Source organism: Phalacrocorax aristotelis, chromosome 17 (genome assembly GCF_949628215.1).
Source record: "Phalacrocorax aristotelis chromosome 17, bGulAri2.1, whole genome shotgun sequence".
NCBI lineage: Eukaryota > Metazoa > Chordata > Aves > Suliformes > Phalacrocoracidae > Phalacrocorax > Phalacrocorax aristotelis.
This window is the reverse complement of record NC_134292.1, coordinates 9845475-9868187: the sequence shown is the minus strand read 5'-3', so window position 1 is coordinate 9868187 and position 22713 is coordinate 9845475. Positions and strand designations below refer to the sequence as shown.

General features: G+C 57.9%; 1 protein-coding gene across 2 annotated transcripts in view; it reads right to left on the bottom strand.

The window, feature by feature from the left end:
* NOTCH1 (notch receptor 1) overlaps positions 1-19260 on the bottom strand; it is a 43445-nt gene extending 24185 nt beyond the window's left edge. For both annotated transcript variants that reach the window (XM_075112328.1, XM_075112329.1), the window contains exons 1-2: positions 19063-19260; positions 17012-17093 (exon numbers count right to left, since the gene is read on the bottom strand). In XM_075112328.1, coding sequence (XP_074968429.1) covers positions 17012-17093; positions 19063-19120 — 140 coding nt within the window. In that variant the 5' untranslated portion in view covers positions 19121-19260. The remainder of the gene's footprint in view (positions 1-17011; positions 17094-19062) is intronic.
* Between the last annotated feature and the right edge of the window lie 3453 nt (positions 19261-22713).

Below are 22713 nucleotides of genomic sequence, written 5' to 3'. Positions count from 1 at the left end.
GCAGCACAGGGATAGCCCTGTGCCCCAGCCCACCCCTGCCTGCACCAGGCTCCCTGCTCCATCAGGGTGATTTTTATCCTCCCTCCATCCTAAAAAATCACCCAAACGCAATCAAACATGGGCTCAGCATTGGCTGGTAGCAGGTGGGACACGTTCCTGCTCCTCGCAGCTGGCCAAGATCTAACCTGATGACAAACCCCTGTGCAAGGAGGGACAATTGGCCCCGGCTGCCGCGTCCCTCTGCGCGGGGGCCCTGAGAAAAGGCCCCCTGACACAGCCACCGGCTCAACCATCTGTCACCGTTGGCCGACAGGGCTGGAGCAACTGCCTGCTGCAGGACCGGGGCAGGTGATGGGGACGCGCTGCAAGGGCAAATCCCGGCAAGGCTGGGCAGGACGTGGGGCTGGCAAAGGACCCTGCAGAGCACGGAGCTGTCCCCCGGGAAAGGAGGACAGAGCAAAGCTGTGCACAGAGAGACCAAGGGCACCCAACATCCAACAAAGATCCTGGGGACAAGGCCCTTCAGCACCTCCCCAGCACAAACCCTCCTGTGCAGCATCGCTTGCATCACATCTGCAACATGAGATGCCACATATTTCGTCCCCAACCAACTCTGCTCACATTACACCGCTTCCAGAGGGGGATTTGCTGCCCTGCCTGGGCTGCACTGAGCACCCTTCGCAAGTACGGCATGGGAGGAGTGGGACGACACTGGCCTGCTGCTATCCCACACCGCGATGGCAATGCCACCGCAGCAGAGCAGGACACACAGCGCTCAGCTCATGCTGGGCTGCTGGCTGCTATCAGAGGCCTTGAGAGCAGAAATAAATCTGGGAGCAGTGGCATGCATCGCTACGAGCTTGGGGTAAGGCAACTACTGCTGGAGGTGATGGCTGAGGAAGACGACGGCACCTGAGCACTGGGGGACTGTGGTCCTGGCTGTGCTTTGGTAGGTCGGGGCTCAGGGCACCCACCATGTGTTTGCACCCATCACCGCCTGAGCTGGCAGGACTTTGTGTCCCCAAGTCTCATGCATGGCCTCCAAGGCTCCCGCAGCACATAGCCCCCTTGGCGTGAGCAGGAAGGGTCCCGGGGAACACTGCAGCCCCACGGCTGCAGAACAGAGCACTCACCTGCAAACCCCACCAGCCTGCAAACCCCAAAACAAGAACGTGGGGCTCCTCCGGTGAAGCGCAACCAGCAAACCCCGGCCCTCAGCCAGCCCCAGCCTGGAGCCGCCATGCTTTGCTGTGCCGTGCCGGTGGCAGGACCACGTTTTGGCCCCGCTCCCCCTCTCCTCTTCCCCTACTTTTTTTTTAACCCAATTCTGATTTCATTGTTGGGGATTGTGTGAGAATTTGTCAGGATTCGGAGACATTTTGAGTTAATGAGACGGCATTATCCAGGCCAAATGAAAAAGAAAATGTGTATAATAATAAATCAGGGCATCTGCTCGGCACACAAAGGGCGGCGGGGAGCAGGTGTGCATCCTAATGAGGCAGAGCAGCTGCCGGCGCCCGCGGCCGATGCCCGGCTCGCCGGCGGCTCCGAGCCCAGGCCGACGCGGCCGCGGGGCGATGGCGCTTCTGGGTGGCTGCGCCGCGGCCCCGCACGGGGGAATGCGAGGGCTGGGGCCGCGGCCGCCTGAGAGGGGCCATTGTGCGGGGCCCGGGCGGCCGGCGCAGGCACGCCGCCGGCAAACCGCTCAAGTGTGCAGTCATCTGTTAAAAGCACCGCTCTCCCCCGCCTCCCCGCACCACACACGCTTTTTTTCTTAAAACAATCCTCTGGGCTCTTGTGGCGGCTGGCGGACAGGGAAGCGTCACGAGATTCTCCAATGGGAGAAAAAGGGCGGGGTGGGGGGGGGAAGGGGAAAAAAAGGAATAAGAAAAAAAAAATTATGCTGGACAAAGGGCCCCGGGGGCAGCGCGGGAACTGCTGAGCGCGCGGGAACCACCACGGCGCAGGTTTTGGCTCGCCATGGGCAGCCGGGACTGGGAGGCGATGTTCTGCATCCCGGGCTGAGCTGGGCAGCCGGCGGGGCTATCACTGGGATTGGGGTTCCTGCACCGTGGGGCTTAAGTAAGGCTAGGGTGAGGGGCGCGGAACCGAAAGCCCTCCCACCCAATTAATTTTCAGGTCGTTTCCAATTTCAGTGCAGGCTAGTGGTGGTTTGGGCTCACGATGGGAAGCCGGAGCAGAGCCCAGCCCTAGCCCTGGCATGGTTATTAGCCAGGAGGTTAATTAGTGATGGAGGAACTCCCCTGGGAGGCAGGGGAGCCCCTGCCTGAATACACAGTGGGGTTGGGGCCACTGGCAGTGCCTGGGCTGGGGGCTGCCCCGTGCCTAGATGGGCCGCCTGGGAGCTTTCCAGGCTTTTGCTTCAGGAAACCCCTCAAGTTTCATGGAGTTGGCAGATTTATTTTTTTTAAAAATGGTTTTCTTTTTTTTTTTTTTACGAGCTGGTTTATGGACACAATCAGCTCAACAAGGGAAGAGGGTGCAATAGACACCAGGGAAGGGCTGGGCACAGGTCGGCCCTGGCCAGAATGGACTGAGCTGAGCAATGGGCACATGTGGGCAGGTGGGACCGGGGTACGCTCATGCATCACATTGTGGGTATTTCTACCACAACATGGTGTATTCCAGCCACCGAGATGTGCAGGTGAAGCAACTCTTCAGAAAAAAAGCAATACAATACAGGCACCCTTAAAATCCGGTAGTCACCACTCCAACCCACGGAGGAGTTTGCATCGCACAGAGCAGGGCTGCGCAGCACAGATCACTGTCGACGCCTGGTGATTCCCAAATCACAACCACAACCGTGGCAGGGACGGGGACACCCCTCGCATACGCACGGCACACACCGCACCAGCTCAGGGAGCCCTCTCAAACTCCTTCCACAGTTTCTAAGTCATCTCGGTTTCTTTTCAAGGTTTCAGAGCAGCGATATCACTGTCACAGCAGCGATATTGCTGCTCAGCAGGAGCACGAAAGCACGGACGCTTCTCTGCTCACACACGGCAGCGCCCAGGACATGCCCACGGGCAGCCTTGCACCTGGCAGCTTCAACACCACTGCTGCATCATCTGTAGATGCTTCTGCACAGAAATGATGCTATTCCTGCCCATGTTAAAAACAGCAAGTCTGAGACCAGGCAGGGAAGAGCATGGCTATGGACCAAAGCCATGGGATGAATTTTGCTTGTTTCCACCCCGCGCAGGTCCCAGAGCTCACTCTGGAGCTGCATTTAAAAGCCCCAAAACCGCAACAACTTTAGAGAGTCCCAGCTGCAGAGGAAAGCCTGGAGACAAGCCTCGCATGCAAAGCAAGAGATCAAAAACCAGGTGAAGAATAAGGCCAGCCCAAAATGTATTTTTCAGCTCTCCCAGGTCTGGAAAGGCTGGATACAGCAGAGCTAGGTTCAGCTCCCATCTGCGCTGCAACCTCATCGTGCATCCACCTACTTCTCCAGGGTCTAAAACCTCTCCTAAAGTTCAGCCCAGGGAGCTAAGCTTTATTTTCTGTAAAAAACATACCAGCGGGTGGTGGTGTCAGGGCTCCCAGGTGAGCAGACGTGGAGGATGCGACGTCCCCGCGGGCTCAGCCAGGTGAAGATCACCCTGTGGTTTTTCCTTTGGCATTTCCCAAGCGAGGGCTACCCAAACCAAACCCCAAGCAGCTTATGGAAATTAGCAAAAGAGACATTAAAGCTATGCTTTAATTATAGATATATGTGTTGGCAGAGGACAGGGCGGGTGCTCCAGGATCAAAACAGCTCAGAAGGGCCATTAGAAACCAACTTTGAGGTGGGGAAAGGCGGCTGAGCTCCCTGGGGTCCAGAGGAGCCTCTGGGAAGTCCCCGGAGAGGCCACCACAGCCATGCTCCCAGCCCCACACACGACGTACGCCCCATTCCCAACCCAGGCAGGAATGGCTAAAAATACCGGTATGTCTCCCTCCCCTGAGCATGCAGCTGAGAAATGTTTCTGTTGACTCATTAACCTGCTGAGAAGGAATCAAACACTCCAGCTGCAACCCACCACGCTGTTTTAGACCCTGACGGAGAGTGATGGCATCCGTACTCTGGTGATGGCCGAGCCGTGCTCCACTGCACGACACTCCCCCTCCCAGCACAGTGCTGGCACAAGGAGCAAGTCAGGGCAGACAGTATCACAACTCTTCACTTCTAGGATATTTTCTACGTGACCTATCAACAGGATTAGGGCCGTCACCAAAGCACCAGGCAGGACAGGGGACAGCGATGCAGCAGCTGGTCCCCATCCCTGTGGATGGGGATGCTGCATGTGCTCCTTGCAGGTGTGAACACACTGATTTACACCCCCCAAGTGTCTGGGGCTGCCGTCCATCCGGTGGCTTTTTGTTTCGGGGGGTCAGTCAGAGGCTGGGGACTGGATTCCCACGACACCAGGCTGCGACATGTCTTCCTCCTCCGCGCCGGCCCCGAACAAGCACCCGCTCCCGGAGTGCAAACTGCTGCGAGGGGGGAGGCGCAATTAATAATGCACCGCGCTCCCGACCCATAAATCTCCGGCACGATTCACAGGCGATGTGAAGGGTGATGGAGAAGGCCTTGTCCAAGGTCAGACAGCAAGTCCCGGGGGACGGCCTGGGAATGGGAACAGCGGCCCCAAATTCCAACCCCACTCCCAGCGCTGAGCCCAGGCCAAATCGGGATCTGCTCAGCGTGGGCACGTGCATTTGTTGTGTCTGCTGCACATCCTTCACGAGTTACAAACAACGGCCCAACGATGCAGTTATTTCAGCAAGGCTCCAGAAAAGCTCAGCAGATCATATAATCAAAAGCATGAATGAACCGCAGAAATGCCAGAGAGCCAACAAGCTCTGCTGCCTGCTGCCACGCCGCTGCCACAGCTTTGCAGTACACATGTGCTTGCCCGGACATCGTGGCTTCCAGCATCCCCTCGCTCCAGGAGCAGCGCCGGCAGAGTGGGGGTGCCCGTCCCAGCCCCCCGCCAGCCTGCAGCCCCCGCGCCGGGTGCTCCGTGCATGCAGCTCTGCACGCACTGCCGGCCCTTTGTTCGCTCCCTCCCCACTTGCAGCGCGCAAGGCTTTTCCGCCAACCCACCAGCAACAGGTTTTGTCCCTCCACAGCAATGCTGGCACTGAAAGCATCCCGAGGCAGATGTTTCTGCGACCTCTGACCCAAGACTAATGTTTTCCTTTCTGTGCTAAGCTGCCATCTGCCACGGCCAGCACAGATGACACCCAGGCACTCCCGCAGCCCATCCTGCCCCAGCACAGCTCCCGCATGGTGGCACGGGGGCTTTGTTCAAATTTGAGATGCATCAGCCTTGTGCAAGCACAGCCCAAGGGCTGGGGGTGTGTTTCAGAGGTGCTGGGTGCATGGGGGATGCCCTGGATGTGGCAGGCTCAGCCTGCATCACCCCACAGCTGAGAACGGCCACACTCACACCACTCACCGCTCTCCTGCCCGGCCCCAGGGTGTGCTCCCAAGGGCTGAGACCATGGCAGGGCTAGAGGTAAAACCCACTTCAGGCTTAAAATGCACAAAATAAACCAACAAGCAAAATGAAAACCAGATGTAAGCTGGAACACAGCCACCACACATGCAGGGGCTGTCCCCCATCCCCATCCCATGGCAGGGAAGGTCCAGGGGGCAGCCCCATGCTGCAGGAGGGGATGGGGACCTGGTGGGGAGCCCCATCCCAGCCACTGGCCCCACATCCAGGCTGCCTCTTATCTGTGCTGCTATCACATAACCTCTTCCTCACCCTCATCTGCTGGAAGCATAAACGGCCGCGGTTGTTTTCCCCAAGGTACGAGCACCGTGGGAAAGCCAGGGAGGGCAGGCTTAGGTCTCTACTCAAGCCCTGTTTGGGGGTGCTCAAGACTCTGGGACAGCAGTGAACCCAAATGCTGGGTACGGGGTCTTCCCTGCCAGAGGGAGCAGCCCCCACCCCAACACCCGTCCCCAGGCACAGGGTGGGCTGTGTGGGATGCCGCTTTCTGCTCCGTAGTACCCATGGCTCAGAGCAGCCATCCCAGAGAGCCACCCCAGCACAGGGGTGGTTCAGAAACCACGACCGTGACCTTGTGTGGTGCAGAAGGTCCCCACCAAGGGACCACCACACACACAGAGCCCTCTGCGCCAGCAAACGCAGTGCGTGACTGAGCGGACGCCTGTGCCAGCACAGTCTGGACCCCGTGGAGTGAAGCAAGTGACCAAACGTGAGCAGGACACTCGGATTTCCCATGTTTGCTGGTAACAGCTGAGGGAAAGAGAAATAAGCAGCAGGAGAGTCTCCCTTAGCTGCACACAGGACCACAGCCACTGCACGCTGCTCCCAGCTGCAGAGCGGTGACACGACCCTAACCCATCGTCCCCACAACACTTGAGGTAACCGTTATCCTTGGGCTTTACGAACGGGAACCACAACTGCCTGCTGTCATACCTTCCCCTACAAAATCCCAGCAGCTGCAGACCCTGAGCGTTAAGCTTGCTTTCCATCAGGCATCCACACACGAGTCACTTTTCCAGTTGTGCCAGTGGCTTCCTCCCTGGCACAGCCTGGAAGCAACACCCCAGCTTTCCCCTGAAGTTACACCCTTCCCCGTAAGACACGTTTGCTTGGTGCCAGCCCAGGAGATCCTGATCTCCCCCAGCTCCAATCTGACCAGAGAAAGGGCCGTGCTCAGGGATATGTCTCCGTGTCCCGGAGAGATCTGCTTCCTACTGCATCTTCCCATTCCATCTTACTCCATTCATTCTCATTCCATTGCTTCCCTACAAGCCCCTCCTGTGTTCCTGTATGGAACATCACTGGGGACCGCAGGCATGTACGACTGTCTATGGGATGGCTTCCCAGCAGCGTCAGCCTGCCTTGAAATCACTTTGCTGAGCGTGGGAGCACGCTGTGGAGCCAGGGGAAGGCAGACAAGCCTGGAAACCTGTCACACTGGGAAAACAGAGCTCAGCACGCTGTGCTCTGGTCCCATCTGCTGCCCTGGCATTGCCACCCTGCCCAGGGTGGCCCCGCACCCCTGGAGCCAGCAGAAGGAAGGTGCGGGGAGACAGGGAACACTTTTGGGTGCTGCCCTGACCTCCCTGGGTCATGTGGGGCTGCGGATGCTCCCTCCTGCCCCGGCAGCCAAGGGCTGGCGGGGGCCACTTGAGCCCCCTCCCAGCAGCAGGCACGGCCAGGCTCACCGCACCTCACCTGCAGCTTCGCTCTGTGGTTTCTGGCACATGCGTCCGTTAAGAAACCCAGGGCTTCGCCACGGCTCCCAGGAGAGACAAGGCAGAGAAGGCAAGAAGTTGCCCAGCTCCCCCTCGCCCGCATGGGGCACCCCCACTGGGTGATGCACCCCAAAGCTCCCGCCGGCCCTGCTGCGCTCCCCTGGCGCCGGCATGGCCCCACAAACACCTCCGGCAGCCGCAACGTGGCTCCAGCACCAAAACCCAGTGCTAGACCAAAACGGTGGTTTTTTATGAAGTTACATCCAGGCCCTGCTTTATTAAACACTCTGGGACACCAGCCTGGGAAAAAAACAGAGTTTCACACAGGGAGGGTGGTTGGCAAAGCAGCAGGTTCCTTCAAGTGACATCAGGTTAATAAAGCAAGAGCAGATCTCCCAGTCATGTTTAATTAAAAAAAGCAAACTGCAATCCGAAGTCTTTGATGTGTTTTTTTTTTTTTTTTGTTCCATTTCATTTTTGACCTAGCCCAAGCCATCTAATTGAGATTTTAAGACCCAGACTTTCATCTGGAGAGAAACTAAAGGAATTCCCAAAGCTGGATACACTTATGGACAGGAGTAGGGAAAAAAAAGCGCTAGAGCCCTGTTCCTCCTACCAGCATGAAGGGGAGAGGGAAAAAAAAATGGCTTTGTTTCTTAAGCAGACATTAGTCAGGACAGTTTGGGAATCAAAGTTCCCATTGTAATGAAAAACAATATAATCCCATTACTAAGCAAAGTGGCCAGGCTATTCACAGGGTGGTAACCAGCTACCTGGGAAGGAGCTGCCTTTCAATGGAGCTTCATTCACAATAAACATGAAAGATGTCGAAGGAAGAGATCAAGACAAAACTTGCCTCATTCCCACCCTCAACAATGGCCGCTATGAATTTTTTTTCTCCAGTTGATGTTTTTTATATCCTCCGCTGGTGTAAATCCGCACTGCCCCATTGTTTGTGCGAGCGAGCTGCCCTGCGCTGAGCTCTGCTCATCCCGGTCCCTTCTCCTTCTCTTAGAGGAGCCCATTTATGGGGCAACCACGAAGGATATGCTTCTAGCAGAGGATCCCCAGGGAACACAACCTGCGCTGAGGTCAGCACATGGTCCCACCACCCACCCATGGGGCAGGGATGAGCGTCCCAGGGCAGGGAGGAGCGTCCCGGGGCAGGTCCTCGAGCAAGTACCACGCTGGTGACTGGTGTGCCTGTTAGACACCATTATGTTACCCAGCTCTTCTCTTCCTCTGCAGTGCTGCCCAGCAGCCGTGGCATTCGAGAGCACCCACTGCAACCGCTCCCTATTTTGATTTTTCATTTGTAAACATTTTTCCTTTAAAAATGTTTTATTCTTTAAGCCAGCAGAAGGAAAAGTCAGAATCTGGGGGAGATGAAGAATTTCCACCCCGCCAGGCCACCCGCCCACCCAGCACTGCTGGTGCACAAGGCCACTCTCCCTTCTCCATCCCTTTTGGGGTAAATGCTCATTTTCTCCTGCTCTGGACGCAGTGCTGCCCACACCTGCGGCCAGTGCAGGGCAAATTCACACTGCCTTGCTCCGGGGAGCTCTGGCATGCATGCAGTGCTGGTGTCACCATCTCACTAAGCAATGATGAACTCTTTTTTTTTTTTTCTTTTTTTTTTTTTTTCTCCTTTTCCCTCCTCAAACCAAGTTTTGGCTAAACACCGCACTGCCCGAGAGCCAAATATGGAAAACTCCCACCCGGGACACGCGTGACCCCACCATCCCCACTATTCTAATCCTGAACATAAAACCTGAGATTAGGATCTGAACAGTCACCAAGAGTTTAAACAAGCTATATTTAGCTCCGATATTTATAAACAGGAGGAGAGGGGGGTTTTGCAGAGCACCCTGGTGCCCCTGCAGCACAAACCCTACCAAACACCAGAGCAATTCACACCAGGGATGTTTTGCTGAGATGGTGAGTGGGCAAAGATGGCAACAGCTGGGCAGCGGTGGATCCAGCTCCCCACAACCTCACAGCCATGAAGCTGCTGGTTTCCCTTTGCAAGCAAAGCAAAGCTCCCGAAAATAGTTATTGGCAACAAAATCCTCGCTCCCTTGGAAACCATGGACTGAGGGATGTAAAGCACCTCTCAGCAGACGGGTATCTGCTCCCGGGATCTGTATCCCAGGATTTCTGTTGCTGCCGAGTTTAACCAAGGAAACAGCGAAGGAAGGAGGGAAGACTCTGCCTCCAACACCTTTTGCCGGCAGAAATCCCTGTGTCAACATGACGCCCTCGCTGAGGGAGCCGGGACAATGGTGGCGGCTCTGCCCTCCGGCCGCAGCCTGCATTCCTGCCCCCCTCCCCTGGAAACCCCCCTTTTGTGGGGAGCAGCAGGCCCTGTGAAAGGGCCGTCTGTCGCCCTGCCTTTTGACTTAGAGGTCTGTGTCTAACATTTTAATAGGGGCTGGGGGCCGGGGAGAGGCCCCCCCTCCTCCCAGGCTGCTCCCCTGCGGGGTCACTCTCCCAGCCCACCCCAAAGCCAGTACACAGGGCTCTGGCTGCCGACGGGCAGTGGGCGCGAGCCAGTGGCACTGCACATCCCACTTTTGACAGCCACATTCCTCCGCCTGGCCCGAGAGGAGCCATTCCGTGGGTTAACCAGGCGGGAGTGCCTTTGGGACGGTTTTTTTCTGATCCCCTGCGCAAGGATGCACCGGTGGGGTGGGAGTGCTAGGGATGTGCTCTCTTCCACAGCTGCTCATCGACAGCAGATGATTTCCATCTTAAAATAAATGGCTGCACACTCACAAACGCTCAACCCCCCAGGCAGCGACGCCAGCGGGGAGCGTATGGTCCTTGGGGTCCCCATCGCGCTGCTGACGCCGGCTCTCTCAGCAAGGGGACATGGGAAAGAGCAGCTGACAAAGTGAAGAGCCCCAGTGCCAGTCTCCTTTCGTTGCTTTTCTTGGGAGCAGCTGTGGTGGACACAGGTAGCGTCACATCGCACCAGGAGCCACGGCGGAGGATGAGGAGGGATCAGCAGCTGGAGGCAAGGCTCAGCCCTGCAGCCCCAGCCCTTGCAATAGCCTGGGACTGATCCTGCACAGCCCTGGAAGACCAAGCAAAGCCTGCCACCACCACTCTCAGCTATGCTGACTTTAGGTCAAGCCTAAAGCAACAGGCTCCCCAGCCCATCAGTGCTCCTCCTGGCACCCAGCCCTCCCAGCCCACCACCACAAGGCCGCTTGCCTGCAGGGTGCCCCTTCTATTAAATAAGGGCAACGTTAAAGCATCATTAAAACTTAATAAATCCATTTCCCGTATAAATACCATTAAATTCAGATTTTGGGGAAGGGAATTAGGGTGAAAACTTGTTAAAAGAAAATGACTTCTGCACAAATAAATTTTTGCAACTTGACTGAGCGTGAAAGTTTCCCATTAAAATGCAACTCCGCTCCCTTTGCTGGAAATGTGCAAGAGCCTAATAACCAGGGCCTAAACATTAACTGTTTAACTGACTTTTCCAATATTAACTCCAGGCTGCCGTGGGGGAAGGGGAGGACGTGACGGGTGAAAGCTTGAAGCAGACGTTAATTACTGCTGCGCGAAGGAAGCACACCCAGCGCACACACCGCTCACATGCTCCCAACAGCCCTTTGCAGACGCGGGGCATCGCCGGCCACGAGCAGGGCATGAAGCCCACCGCTCCATCCTGGGGCAGGGGTCCCCACAGGACCCAGCCAAACGCCTCCCCCCTCAGCCCCGCACACGGGTTTTAGTCGTGGTCCTGATCCTGCATCTCTCACGCCGAGCACCACATTTACCAGCAGGCACCTCCGTTGCCCACTCCGCCTCCGTGAGCCGGGGTGCGCCTGGCAGGTTGTGCTGCACCGTCTTGCGCCAAGAGAGGTTTTGATGTTCAGATAAGCAACAGCACACGGAGGGAAACTGAGGCACCAAGCAGACCTCGCTTGATGCATGTGGAAACCCTGACACCGTCCCGTACCGCTGACCCCTGCCCGTGGGGCACACGCCAACGCAGGGAGGTGAGAGGAGGTGACCCAATCCGCCAGACACATGCTAGAGCTGTAGATGGAGGTGCTGCAACAAGGCACTGCCATGCACTGAGGAAGGCAGAGTCCAGACAAGGGCACATAAGCCTGAACGGGCACCATCATACCTCAGCCCAGGTGGGCATCCCTAACTGTCCTGAGGCTCTCCAAGCAGGCGGATGGGAGCTGCCATGGTCCAGCGTCACTCAGACCTAGCAGAGCGCTGCAAAGACTTCCCAACAACACACGTGATAGATGTGCAAACGGAGTTGTGTTATCAAGTCCAACTGGGGTTTCCTCAGCCCTTCAGAGCCCCTGCTCTGCAATCCTGACCGGACCCTGCTGACACCGGTCGTGCCAAAGCAGGGCCCTGAGCCTCACACGACTCTGCTCCTGGATGCCTCTGAGCTCAGACACCAAAGAACCAAAACTGCAACGGCCCCCTCACCATCAGAGTAGCATTTCTACTGCTCATTCCAGATCTTTTGACCAATGCAAGCAGCTGCAGGTCTATCCCAGACCAAAGCACGAGCACAACCCTGGGCCGGTGAGCACCCAACAGAACGCCCGTGGCCGGCAGTCCTTGGATGGTGGTGACACCAATCCACCGCTGCCGATACCTGCCAAGGCCAACCCTAAGGAGCCCGGCACTGCGGGATGGAGCCCTTCTGCGGACAGATGGGCTGGGGAAGCTGGGATGCCTCTTCCTCGCAGCAAATCCAGGCTCACGAGGGCACCATGCTGCAGGGCAAGGTCAGGGACCTGCAGGATTTTAGCAGAGCCACTTCCAGGTGCTGGGTCTCAGTGCTGCGGGCCAAGGGCATGCAACAAGATTAAAAACCCATTCGGAAAGCATCTGGAATCACCCCAAACCTCCACCTCTCTGGCCGGATGGTCCTTCTAACCCCAGCCCCTAAAATTAAGGGTTGCAGGAGGTCAGCCCAAGACCAGCTGGGGGAGCGGTGAGCAAGCCGCCCAAGCGCCCCATGGTGCTGCCCCATCCTGGGTGGCAGCAGGAGCCGGCTGGACACATAGCCACACACCTGCAGTGAAGCAGACGAACCCTGACCACCTTTTTGGCCCCTGGGATGGAGACAGGACTCAACCAAGACCCCACTGCAGGTCTGCTTTCCCGGGGGGGTTTAAGTTGTATCCTAGAGGCTCTTCTACTCCACAGCCCCAATACGTGGTCTAAAAGCTTCACCTGGAGTTTGGCGACACGTTAACCATGGAGGAGTCTCCATCCAAAGCCAGAGCTTACCAGCTCTCAGTAACTGCACCCTGAGGCTACTCCCTTGGTAAACACACTGATGCTCTATAAATTTTACATTCCACTCATGTACACATGCCGTTACCATTCGGGACACCTACCAACATGAGCAAAACGAGGGTCAGCACACCTCCAGGCCTGGAAAGAGCCGGTTAATTTCCAAACAATGTTATTTTAAAACTTGCTAACTGCCTGCTGATTATGTTATCCAAGCCCTTAATTGGTGAATAGCTTGGCCTTGCAATGACCAAGCATGTCTCCCTCATGCTACATACAATAAACCGTAACAGCCTCGGAGGCGAGACCAGGGTGTGTAGTATCAGCTGGAACAAATGGACGTATTGTGGCTTCCAGCAGGTAGGAAGACAGCAAGTCTGGGATTTTTGTGGAATAAAATATACCCTGCATGACAGAGAGCCACCTCCAGAAGCCATCCATGGAGCAGAGCCCCGTGCACTGCATCACACCACGGGATCGCACATTGAACAGCTGCAAGTACCTGGGGAGGACTAGCCCTTCTGATCTCAGGTGGTGATGCCCACTGCGAATACCTCAACCCCTCTGGATCCTGGGGAGCCCCTGCACAACCTCACCTCAGCAGGCATCTCCTGCTCATCTCTGTGCCGCAGGTACTGCTGAGAGACCTACCGAGACACCTCCTCCTGAGCATGACCCATGCTGGCCCCTGCCCAAACACAGTACAACCCTCTGGCCATCACAAATACCAAGCCATGAGAAAAACATCAAGCAAAAAACCTCAGCCCAACCACTAAAATCCCAGGGCAAGTTAGCAGGAGTCAGCGGGACCACCTCAGACAACTGATAACCATCAAGACACTTTGCAGAGAGCAGAGATGTAAACAGAGATTATTCTAGAAAAGAGCTAAAAAGTCCTGCTGCTGTCCCAGTGACCTCACCAGCTGGGCTTCTCAGCTAAGTTTCTCTTCCACTGGAATCTGCAACAGGTGATGCTTTTGTATTTTTAATCTACCCTCTTACCCATTTCCACCTTGTTCTTTCCGAGAATGAGATCAGACTCGAAAGAGCCATCAAGAGTTCTCAACATGGCTGAATCACCGCTCGTCTACTTCTTTAAGAGCTTCCTCTGGTTGATTGTTCAACACTCCACCCTCTTCCTCTCCAGCACGGAGACTGCATTTTTTTTGTTATTATTTCATGGAAATAACGTTGGGTTAAAGCACATGAGAAAAACCAAACCAGAAGGAAACTTCCGCCCTTTACAATAAGATAACAATGACTGAGCAGTTGAATAACTCGAAGGGCACAGAGAGCTGCCGGGCTCAGATCACTCCTCTGTCTTCCTGGTTGTCTCCTGAAAGAGTTTTGAGCTAAAATAATAATCTCTTCTTGCTACTGTCCCCCTCTGAATGTTTCTTCCAAGGTTTCTGGCCTGCTGTCCGTGGAAGCTGGTGGTGGCAATGGGCACCAGCTCAGGAGCCATCGCCCCGGCTGAACTTCACCACCACGCTGATTCATAAACAGAGGAAGTACTTTAGCAAACTGACTTTTCCCCTTTTTCAGTGCAAGCCTAGTGATTAATTTAACTTTTTATTTTCCTTTGCCGTCTCTTTGGCTTCTCTGGGCAAAAGTATGACAACACAGATGCAGCTCCTCCAACTGTAATGGTGAAAGGCTGGTGAAGCGGGGTTTGAAACTCAGCCCTCTTTCATGCCATCTGCTTTTAACTAGCGGAGCAAGGGAGGTCCTGGGAATAAACATCACATGGCACAGCAATCTAAAATCAGCCCTGCTCATTTGCAGGGATGCCAGTCAAAACTATGGTTATCCAACAGTCTAATTAGGAGCTATCACTAGAAGTCAAAATGACCTTTTGGAAAACCTTCTCATTTTGTCTGGGAAAATGCCTTAGTCAAAGGCAAGTGCCTTTTCTGGAAAACCACAGCTCCCCAGCGCTGTGAAACCACACTGCAACACCGCAGCAGCCATCGTCTGCAGACGGGACCTTTTAAAGCTCCAGATCCAGTGCAAACGCCATGCATGGGCCAGAAACACCCCGCACCTTCAGCTGGGGTGCATGCAAGATGCAGGAAACTCTGCTGCTGCTCTTCCAGCACTGAAAGACCCGGTACCCCTGCCAGGATTGGAAACCGGCTCCAAAGGCGGCTTAATTAGGCCGCTTCTGTCACGAGCCCTCCAACTGATCAAATGCTCAGTCCTCTCCATTCAGTTAAACCCCTGCATGCCCCGGACTGCCTGGCAAAGGGACAAGCAAGATAAAAGCACCTGGAGTTTTACAAACTATCACTGTAAAATAATAAAGGCAGAGAAAGCTCCTTGTCTCACGCTGCGATTCCCTTTCCATAACAGGGCTGATAACTTGGTTTTGGCGTTATCAGAGTTGTCTTCACGTAACCCAAATAGGCCTCTCCCGCCACAAACGCCGGGACGCTTGTCCGCTGGAGTAGCGTCTCCCTCGTACGCTATTTATTTCACTCCACTTTCTAATTGGATTTGTGGGGGCAGCACAATGGGGCTTTATGGCCAAACTTTGTTAAGTGCCAGGCCGAGCAGAGATGTGGCCAGCAGCCAAAATGGTGCATTTCACGCAGGCGCCAAAGGGCAGTGCCAAGCTTTTCTGCGTCTGGTATCTGTGTTCTTGGCTCTGCTTTGTTTAAGAAGCTTGGAAGCAAAACTCCTCGTAAAGAGATATTCAAACAAGTGAAAAAACAGGATTTTGCGAGCTGCTATCAGATACTTTGGAAAGTTGCACCTCCTCCAGTCTGGCAGTAACTCTGATATCTGCTCCCATCGCCCACAGAGTGTACCCTGCACGGGACAAGCGCTTTAACACACTGAAAGTGCACACCTTGGTTTCCTGCAGAAATAACTTGCACACACTCGTGAAGCCATCCCGGCGTCTGCAGCCAAGAGAGAGGTGGTGATTCACAGCTAGCAATGAAGAAGTTCTCTAAAGTTAACTTTTTCCTCTTAAAAAAAACCATCCCAAGCCTACTTTGGAGGCTTCTCCTCCAAATAGAGCTCGCACACATCAGATCTAATTAGATTCCATCACCATCTGCACATGAAATGTAAATCAGGAGTTGCAGAGACTTAAGAAAAAAAGGGAAGAATGACCACAAGGAAAAGGAGGGGTGTAAGGTTGGGGAGGGGGTGGAGGGTTGGGCATTCTGGGAAGCCATACATGATTAGTCACACAGCATTAATCTGCCTCCCTTAACAATAGCTGCCGAATTTCGACCGAATCCCAGCTGTCGCTCTTTGAATGAAAGAAAACAAGATTTAGAGCGTCAAGCGTTGGTAGGGGCTTCTGTGCAAAAAAAAGTGGCGTGCATTCATTAGTGGCTCACAAAGGGACCCAGCCTTTGTCCATTAAATTGCTCATGTGCCTGATTGATTTGCTGATTTATTTGCACCAAAGGGTTGGGGGGCTCAGCTTGGAGAAGGGGGCGGGAGGTGCCCAGCTACTGGGCAGAGTAATGGCACCCAGGCGGATTTGCGAAAAGCAACACACATTGTCAAGGGAAACTGCCATTCAACAGGTTGGGATTGGAAATGCCTTCAGGTTCGTCCGCCGAGGACTTCCTATTTGGAAATTTGGGGTGGGTGGGAACGTCTCCCCGCCTGCTCTCAGCTCAGGCCATGTTCAACAGGCAGAGGGGAAATCTGGCCGGAAAACAGAGCCTTGCCCATTCACATTTCTTTTATGGAATAGTTTTAAAAAGGGAGCTGGAGCCTTATTCATTTCTCTTGGTTATTGTTCCCTGGGAGCCTGGAGTGAATCGGCCATCGCTGCGGTGGGTCGGTTGGTCCTTCAAAGAGTCCCAATGCTTTACACATCCGTTTCCCCACAATCAGCTTGAAGAAAGCCCCTGCCTGGGTGCCAGGTCCTGCCAGGAACACCAGGCTGGACCGCAGCTTGGCACTGGCACCAGCAGGGCTGCGGGAGGAGGTGGTCCTGCTCCCCTGCCTGCCCCAGGCAATGTCCCGCAGGCCCACGGACATCAATGAGGCAGCAGCAGCAGCCAGAGCCACACCACAAAACCTCTCTTGAACGTTTATTGGAGGCGTACTGGACACCGCGCCACGAACTGCCAGGGTGCAAAGGACTGAAAGGCAATGCTTCGGGGCCAGGAGGGAGTAGCTGGAAGACAGACAGCCAGACAGCCTCCCTCTCCCCACCCGACGGTCCAACAAGCGCCGCAGGCTGGCCCTACCTCCTGCTCCATCAGCAGGGCAGTCTGCATAGGTTAACACCAGCAAAACATGGCCCTTTGCCCATGTTTTTCCACCCAGCTAGGAACAAAGCCTGATCCTGCCAAACTCGCGGTGTCTCCTACACAAGCAGGTTATTCTTGCCACTCAAGGAAAGAAAACGCATCTTGCCCTATTAAATCCAGAGTCTTCAAAGCAAAGTCAACATGCATGTCAATACTTTGGTCGAGAGAGATTAAAATCCTCTGGCTCCTCCATACTTACTGGCACACCTCCGTCCCGTTGAGAAAAGTTTCGCACTTGCCCCCGTTGAGGCAGGATTCGGCAAGCTGCGTGCACCGTAAACCTGCAAACAGAAGGAGAGCGTTAGCCACAGCGCAGATCCCAGGTGGCAGCGGGAGGAGGCAGGGTGGCTGCATCCCCCAGCATCACCCAGACCAGGGTCAGGCTCACCAAGACTCCCGGAGTCCCCTGCCCATGCAAAGCCTGGTGAGACGGGGGCTGCAGCACCCTCGGCCCCCACCCGCAGGGTGACGGCGCAGGGGCCACACGGCCCCAGCACGGAGAGGCTCACCTAAAAATAAACTCAGGGTGGGCTTGAGGGTAAGCTCTGCCTTCTCCTCCGGTGGGAGGACTGACAGAGAGAAACCCCAGATCAGGCCCTTGAGTGACAAAATGCCATTTGGGAAAAGCCATCCGTCTGAGGGCCCATTAGTTATCATTAACTCAGTAACGAAATGAGTCGCCCGTCACAACTTGCTATGAGTAAAGGTTTCATTGTCTGGCCCTCAGAGCCAAATTCTGCACAGTTACCACAGCAACTCGCTGAAAGTACCAGAATCGCTTCCGATTTCCACTCCGGCTTGCTCTTCCCCTTCTCTGCCCCGCTAGATCTTCACGGTAACTGGTTCTGCGACACGCGTGTGCAGCCGGAGCAGTTTCACAGTGAGCAACTACAGCTTCACACCGCCACCACCAGAACCAAACTTCTCCCCCGGTACGGCTGCCGAGCCCCACGCACCCCCGGGACACCCCGCTGCGCTCGGGGCTCTGCCCCCCGCCCCGGCTGTCCCGTGGGGGATGGAGCGGGGTGCTGGGGACCACTCCGGCCCGGCACAACTTTTTACAAACTTTGCTTCCGAAGGGGATGGCTCTCAGCCCGGGCTGTCCCGGTGTGGATTGGGATAAAGGCAACCCCGCTGCCTTCCCTTCCCCAAATCCTCCCAAAACACTCCTGCTCCGGAGGAGGCTGCTCGCTCGGCCCCGGGGCTGGGCGGGGGGGGGCACTACAGGCCCCCCGGCCCCCCGTGGCGGCCTGCTCCCCGCTCCGCCCCACACTTTTAGGGCTCTTTTGCCTGGCCCCGACCGGCTGCCCCCGACGGTCACCCAGCGCTTTGCGGCGAAGCACCCGGACCCGCCCCGGGGGTGGGTGGGGGAAGGCGGGTGGGGGGGACGACCCGGGGGGGAACCCGGCTGACTTTCAAGAAACAGGAAACCGAGAAAAATTTGCAAAACGGTCAAAAGCTCTCGCAGAACAACATGCACGAGTGCGACCGCCCTGCGCGCCCCTCCACCGGGCCAAGCCCGTCCCGAGTTCTGGCTCCCCACTCCGCCCGCCGCACCGAGCTCCGGTCCCACCCCCCCGGCCGCCCGCCGCACCGAGCTCCGGTCCCCCCCCAGCTCTGGCCGCCCGCCGCACCGAGCTCCGGTCCCCCCCCCGCTCTGGCCGCCCGCCGCACCGAGCTCCGGTCCCACCCCCCCGGCCGGCCGCCGCACCGAGCTCCGGTCCCACCCCCGCTCTGGCCGCCCGCCGCACCGAGCTCCGGTCCCACCCCCCCGGCCGGCCGCCGCACCGAGCTCCAGTCCCCCCCCCGCACCGAGCTCCGGTCCCACCCCCCCGGCCGGCCGCCGCACCGAGCTCCGGTCCCCCCGACGGCAGCGAGCGCAGCTCCCCGCGGCACCCCCCGATACTAAGCTCCGGTCCCCCCGGCGGCCCCGCGTGCCGTTTCCCCACCATCTCCTCCGGGGCACCGAGCCCCGACCCCCCCCCCCCCCGCCCGCGGTGCTCAGACCCGCTCCCACCACGGTTCCGGCCCCGGTTCTCCCGGCGGCGCCGAGCTCCGGTGCCCCCGCAGGGGCTGAGCCCGCTCCCCGGGCATCCCGCGTACCGAGACGGCGGGAACCCCACGTCCCGGACCTCCCCCCACCGGTGTCCAGCCGGGACCGGGGCACACGCCGCCCCCGGCCCCGCTCTCGGCAAACTTCCTGCCGGGCGCTGGGGCGGCCGGTCCGGGGCCCGTCGCGGCGGCCCTCACCTCGCGTCAGGGCGGGCAGAAGGAGCACCAGGAGGCCGGGCGCCAGGAGCCGCTCCATCCCGCTCTGCTCCCGCCGCTCACAGCCGCATAGATCCGCGGGGCCTCGGCCGAGCCGAGCCGAACCGAGCCGAACCGGTGCCGGTAGGCGCTTGCCCCGCCGGTAGCCCCAGACGCACACCGCGCCCCAGCGCCGAGCGCAGCGACTCCGAGCGCCGGCGCCTCCCGCGGCTGCTCAGCCCCGGCGGGCCGGGCCGGGCCGGGCGGGAGGGCGGGGGGGGGGGCGGGACGGCGCGGGGCGGGACGCCGCGGCACGGCACGGCACGGCGCTGCACGGGATGGGACGGGACGGGATGGGACGGGACGCTCCTCCCTACCCAGCCCGGGGGGCCGCCGCTGGGAATCCCTTTCCCGCCACGGAGAGCCCCTGGGTGGGATGGGAGTGGGGGTGAGGGGTCCGCGCAGCCCTCCCCCCACTCCAATCCATGCAGCCACTGGACACCCCCGGTGCAGCCTGCCCTGGCAGCGCCCGGACACCCACAGCGCAGCCCCCCGTCCCCAGTGCAGCTCCAGCACAGCCCCTCCATCCCCAGCACAGCCCTGAACACTTCCATGCAGCCCCCCTCGGCCTCAAGCAGCTCCCACATATTCCCAGTGCAGCTCCTGGACATCCCCAGGGCAGCTCCGGACACCTCCATGCAGCCCCTAGCCCCCGCCTCAAGCAGCGCCCACATAGTCCCAATGCAGCCCCTGGACATCCCCAGGGCAGCTCCGGACACCTCCAATTCAGACCCACCACCCCAGCCTTGGTGCAGCGCCCACCATGCACACCCTGTGTAATCCCAGTGCAGTTCCCCCCATAGTCCTGGTGCAGCCCCAGTACAGCCCCCTCACAGCCCTGGCGCAGCCCCCTTAACTGACCTCAGTGCAGTCCCCCCCGCCCCGGCACAGCCCCTGCAGGCTGCAGCACCTGCCCAGTGACCGCAGGAGGACCCAGGCCCTCAGCCTGACCCGCAGCGTGGCCGTGCAGGGGCCCTGGGCACATACACCATGGTGGGACATGGGAACGGGGTGGTTGGAAATGGCCCCAGGGGACCAGGGCGTCCCCTGGGTGTCATGGGAGAGCTGGGTGCAGGGTGCGCTTGGGGGCAGGGGGTGGGATTCACCCTCTGCCCTGCACCGTGACGCAGGTGCCTGCAGGTACGCCGAGGCATTTCCTACCCGCATTCACCATACGTGCAGGCAGCTACCCGTGGAGCTGGGGTCGGATGTTGTTTGTTTTGTGCTGTGAACTAATGAACTCGCAGGCAGAGCCCCGGCCAGCTCGATGCACCGCATCAACAAATAAACAAATAAATTAGGAAAAGCAGGGAAGCCAAACCCAGGAGGCAGCCCGACAACCCCCAGATGTGCGCAGGCTTCCCGTGTGTGCACCGCGTTGCCTGTGGGTCCCCACGCCCTCGTCCCTGTGGCCCCAAAGCCCCGATACAGCCCGCCGCTGTCACTGTGCGTGGTCAAGCCTGTCACACCGAGCTGCCCCGGAGCCCGTGGGATGGGAACATGAAGATCTCCCACTCAGAACCCAGCCAGGCCTGAGCCTGGGGCTGGGTTTAAGCACTTAAACTCCTGTTCGCCAGTGTCACGCGCGTGCTGTGTCTGCAGCGGGGTGCTCAGCGGTGGTACCCACAGAGCACTGCCGCCGGAAACAGCCTGTGTGAGAGTGTTACTGACTGATGCTTCCTCACGGGGTTGTGGGGGCCAGCCCTGCTCGGCGAGGCTCACCACGACACCCGTCCGCCACGTCACACCACGGCAGCCCGGTGTCTGCCACTGCAGCACTATGCCTGCAAAGCAATGGGGGGGGCAAAAGCTCGGGGCACAGAGAACTTGGGGTACTAACTGCCATGGGGATGGGGGCACCCAAAGCCCAACGGGCTCTCGGGTCTCCCCCCGAGCCCCTCTGAGCCGTGGCTGTTGGAGGCCATTGGATGGCTCTTTTACAGCTCTCAAATATGGAGACGTGCGGGGCTGGCTGCCAGCCTTTGGCTGAAAGCTTGGGAAAGAGGAAGAGGAGTGAGGGGTCAGCAATGGGTTAATGGAAAGGAGGTGACATCGTTGTCATCTGTGTCTCTCATCACAGGGCACCTCTCCGCCAGCCCCCCCCCCAGGCTCATCCCGTCCCATGCCAGGCCCAGTGTTATCCCACTGCTTCCTGTTGTAAATTATTTCCAGAGCAAGTGTGAAACAATTAAACAAACCGAAGGGCAGAGTCTGCTCGTCAGATCAAAGGAGCGAGCCCTGCAGCGGTACCTCACTCCTGCACTCTCCCCTCCTTCTCTGCTCCTCCTGCATTCATCGCTTTGGGCTCTAAAACAGTGCCCCGGTCCGGGTTGGGGTGTCGGGGCTCTGCGTGGAGCACAGTGCCACTCGGGGTTTAGGTGCTATGGGGAGCTTGAGCCCCCTTTGGAACCTCAAAGCGTCCCAGCAAGATGCCACTCGCTGTGCTCCGTCATGGTGGAGCAGGGGCAAGGCCGGGCCGTTGGCGCGTTTCAGGACCAAATGACAGATGCCAAAGGATGAGAGCGCTGTGCTGCAATGCCTCTTCACCCACATTTTCTGCCCTCAGCAGGGAAGTGGGTGCTTCTCCTGTTTTATCCTTTTTACAGACATGAGTATGATGGCAGCAACTGGGCAGTGGGATGTGGCCCCTGCCACCACCCCCGCTGAGCAACGTCCCCGTGCCACCACGACCATGCCACTGTCTTCAGCCTCAGCAGGAGGCAAGGCAGCTGTGAGGGCAGCCTGAGGTTTGCACTGCTCGGACTTCCTAGGAGATGGAGACTTCTTCTCTCTTTCTCTCCATCTTCTCCCTTTCTCCTTCCCTGCTGGAGCCCAGTGAGCCAGGAGCATCTCGGCTCTACCTGCCTGGAAACACCAGCTGTAACTTTGCCCGGGCTTGTTCTCCTCATGCAGAAAGCACCACACGTTCAGCTTAGCTGCGGTTAGGGCTTGCTCCCCGAAACTCGAGGGAGCTCCCCCAGCCCCGCCAGACCTCTGTGGCCATGCCTGGGCACATGGGGCCATCGGGGTCCCCGCCGTGCCCTGCTCTGTCTGGGAACGGAGGGGTGGTGATGCCGCCTGCCGTGCAGCGTGGAGGGATGCGGCGGCAGGACTGGGGGGTGGAGACACCCAGCCCTGCCTGCTGCCCCAGCAGTGCCCAGATAACCGGGTGTCCCTGGCACCGGCTGCTCTCAGGGTGCCAGACACCCATGAGCTTGGTGCTGAAAGAGCAAGTGGGAAGCCACATGTGAGCCCTAGCCCTGGCTTTCCTCCATGGTGGGGAGGGTCTGGCTGCGGTGGCCGAGGGTAAGGCTATGGATAAATGCAAACACAGCCGTGCATGCAGCTGCGCAGCCATGCCCCCTCACCCCCTCAACACGAAAGGTCAAATACATCTATTTATTGCCATCACCCAGGGGCTGCTGTGACCCTGCGGCAGCGGGCCAGCACTGCACCGGGGAAGGCTTTTGCCATCAGGGAGGTAAAAGGCTCCTCCGTGGTTTCCCGTGGGCAGGACAGAGGCACGAGCGTCTTGGCGTGAGGATGACTCCTCCAGCCAGGCACTGCGGTGGGATGCCCCGCTTTAACCTGGTG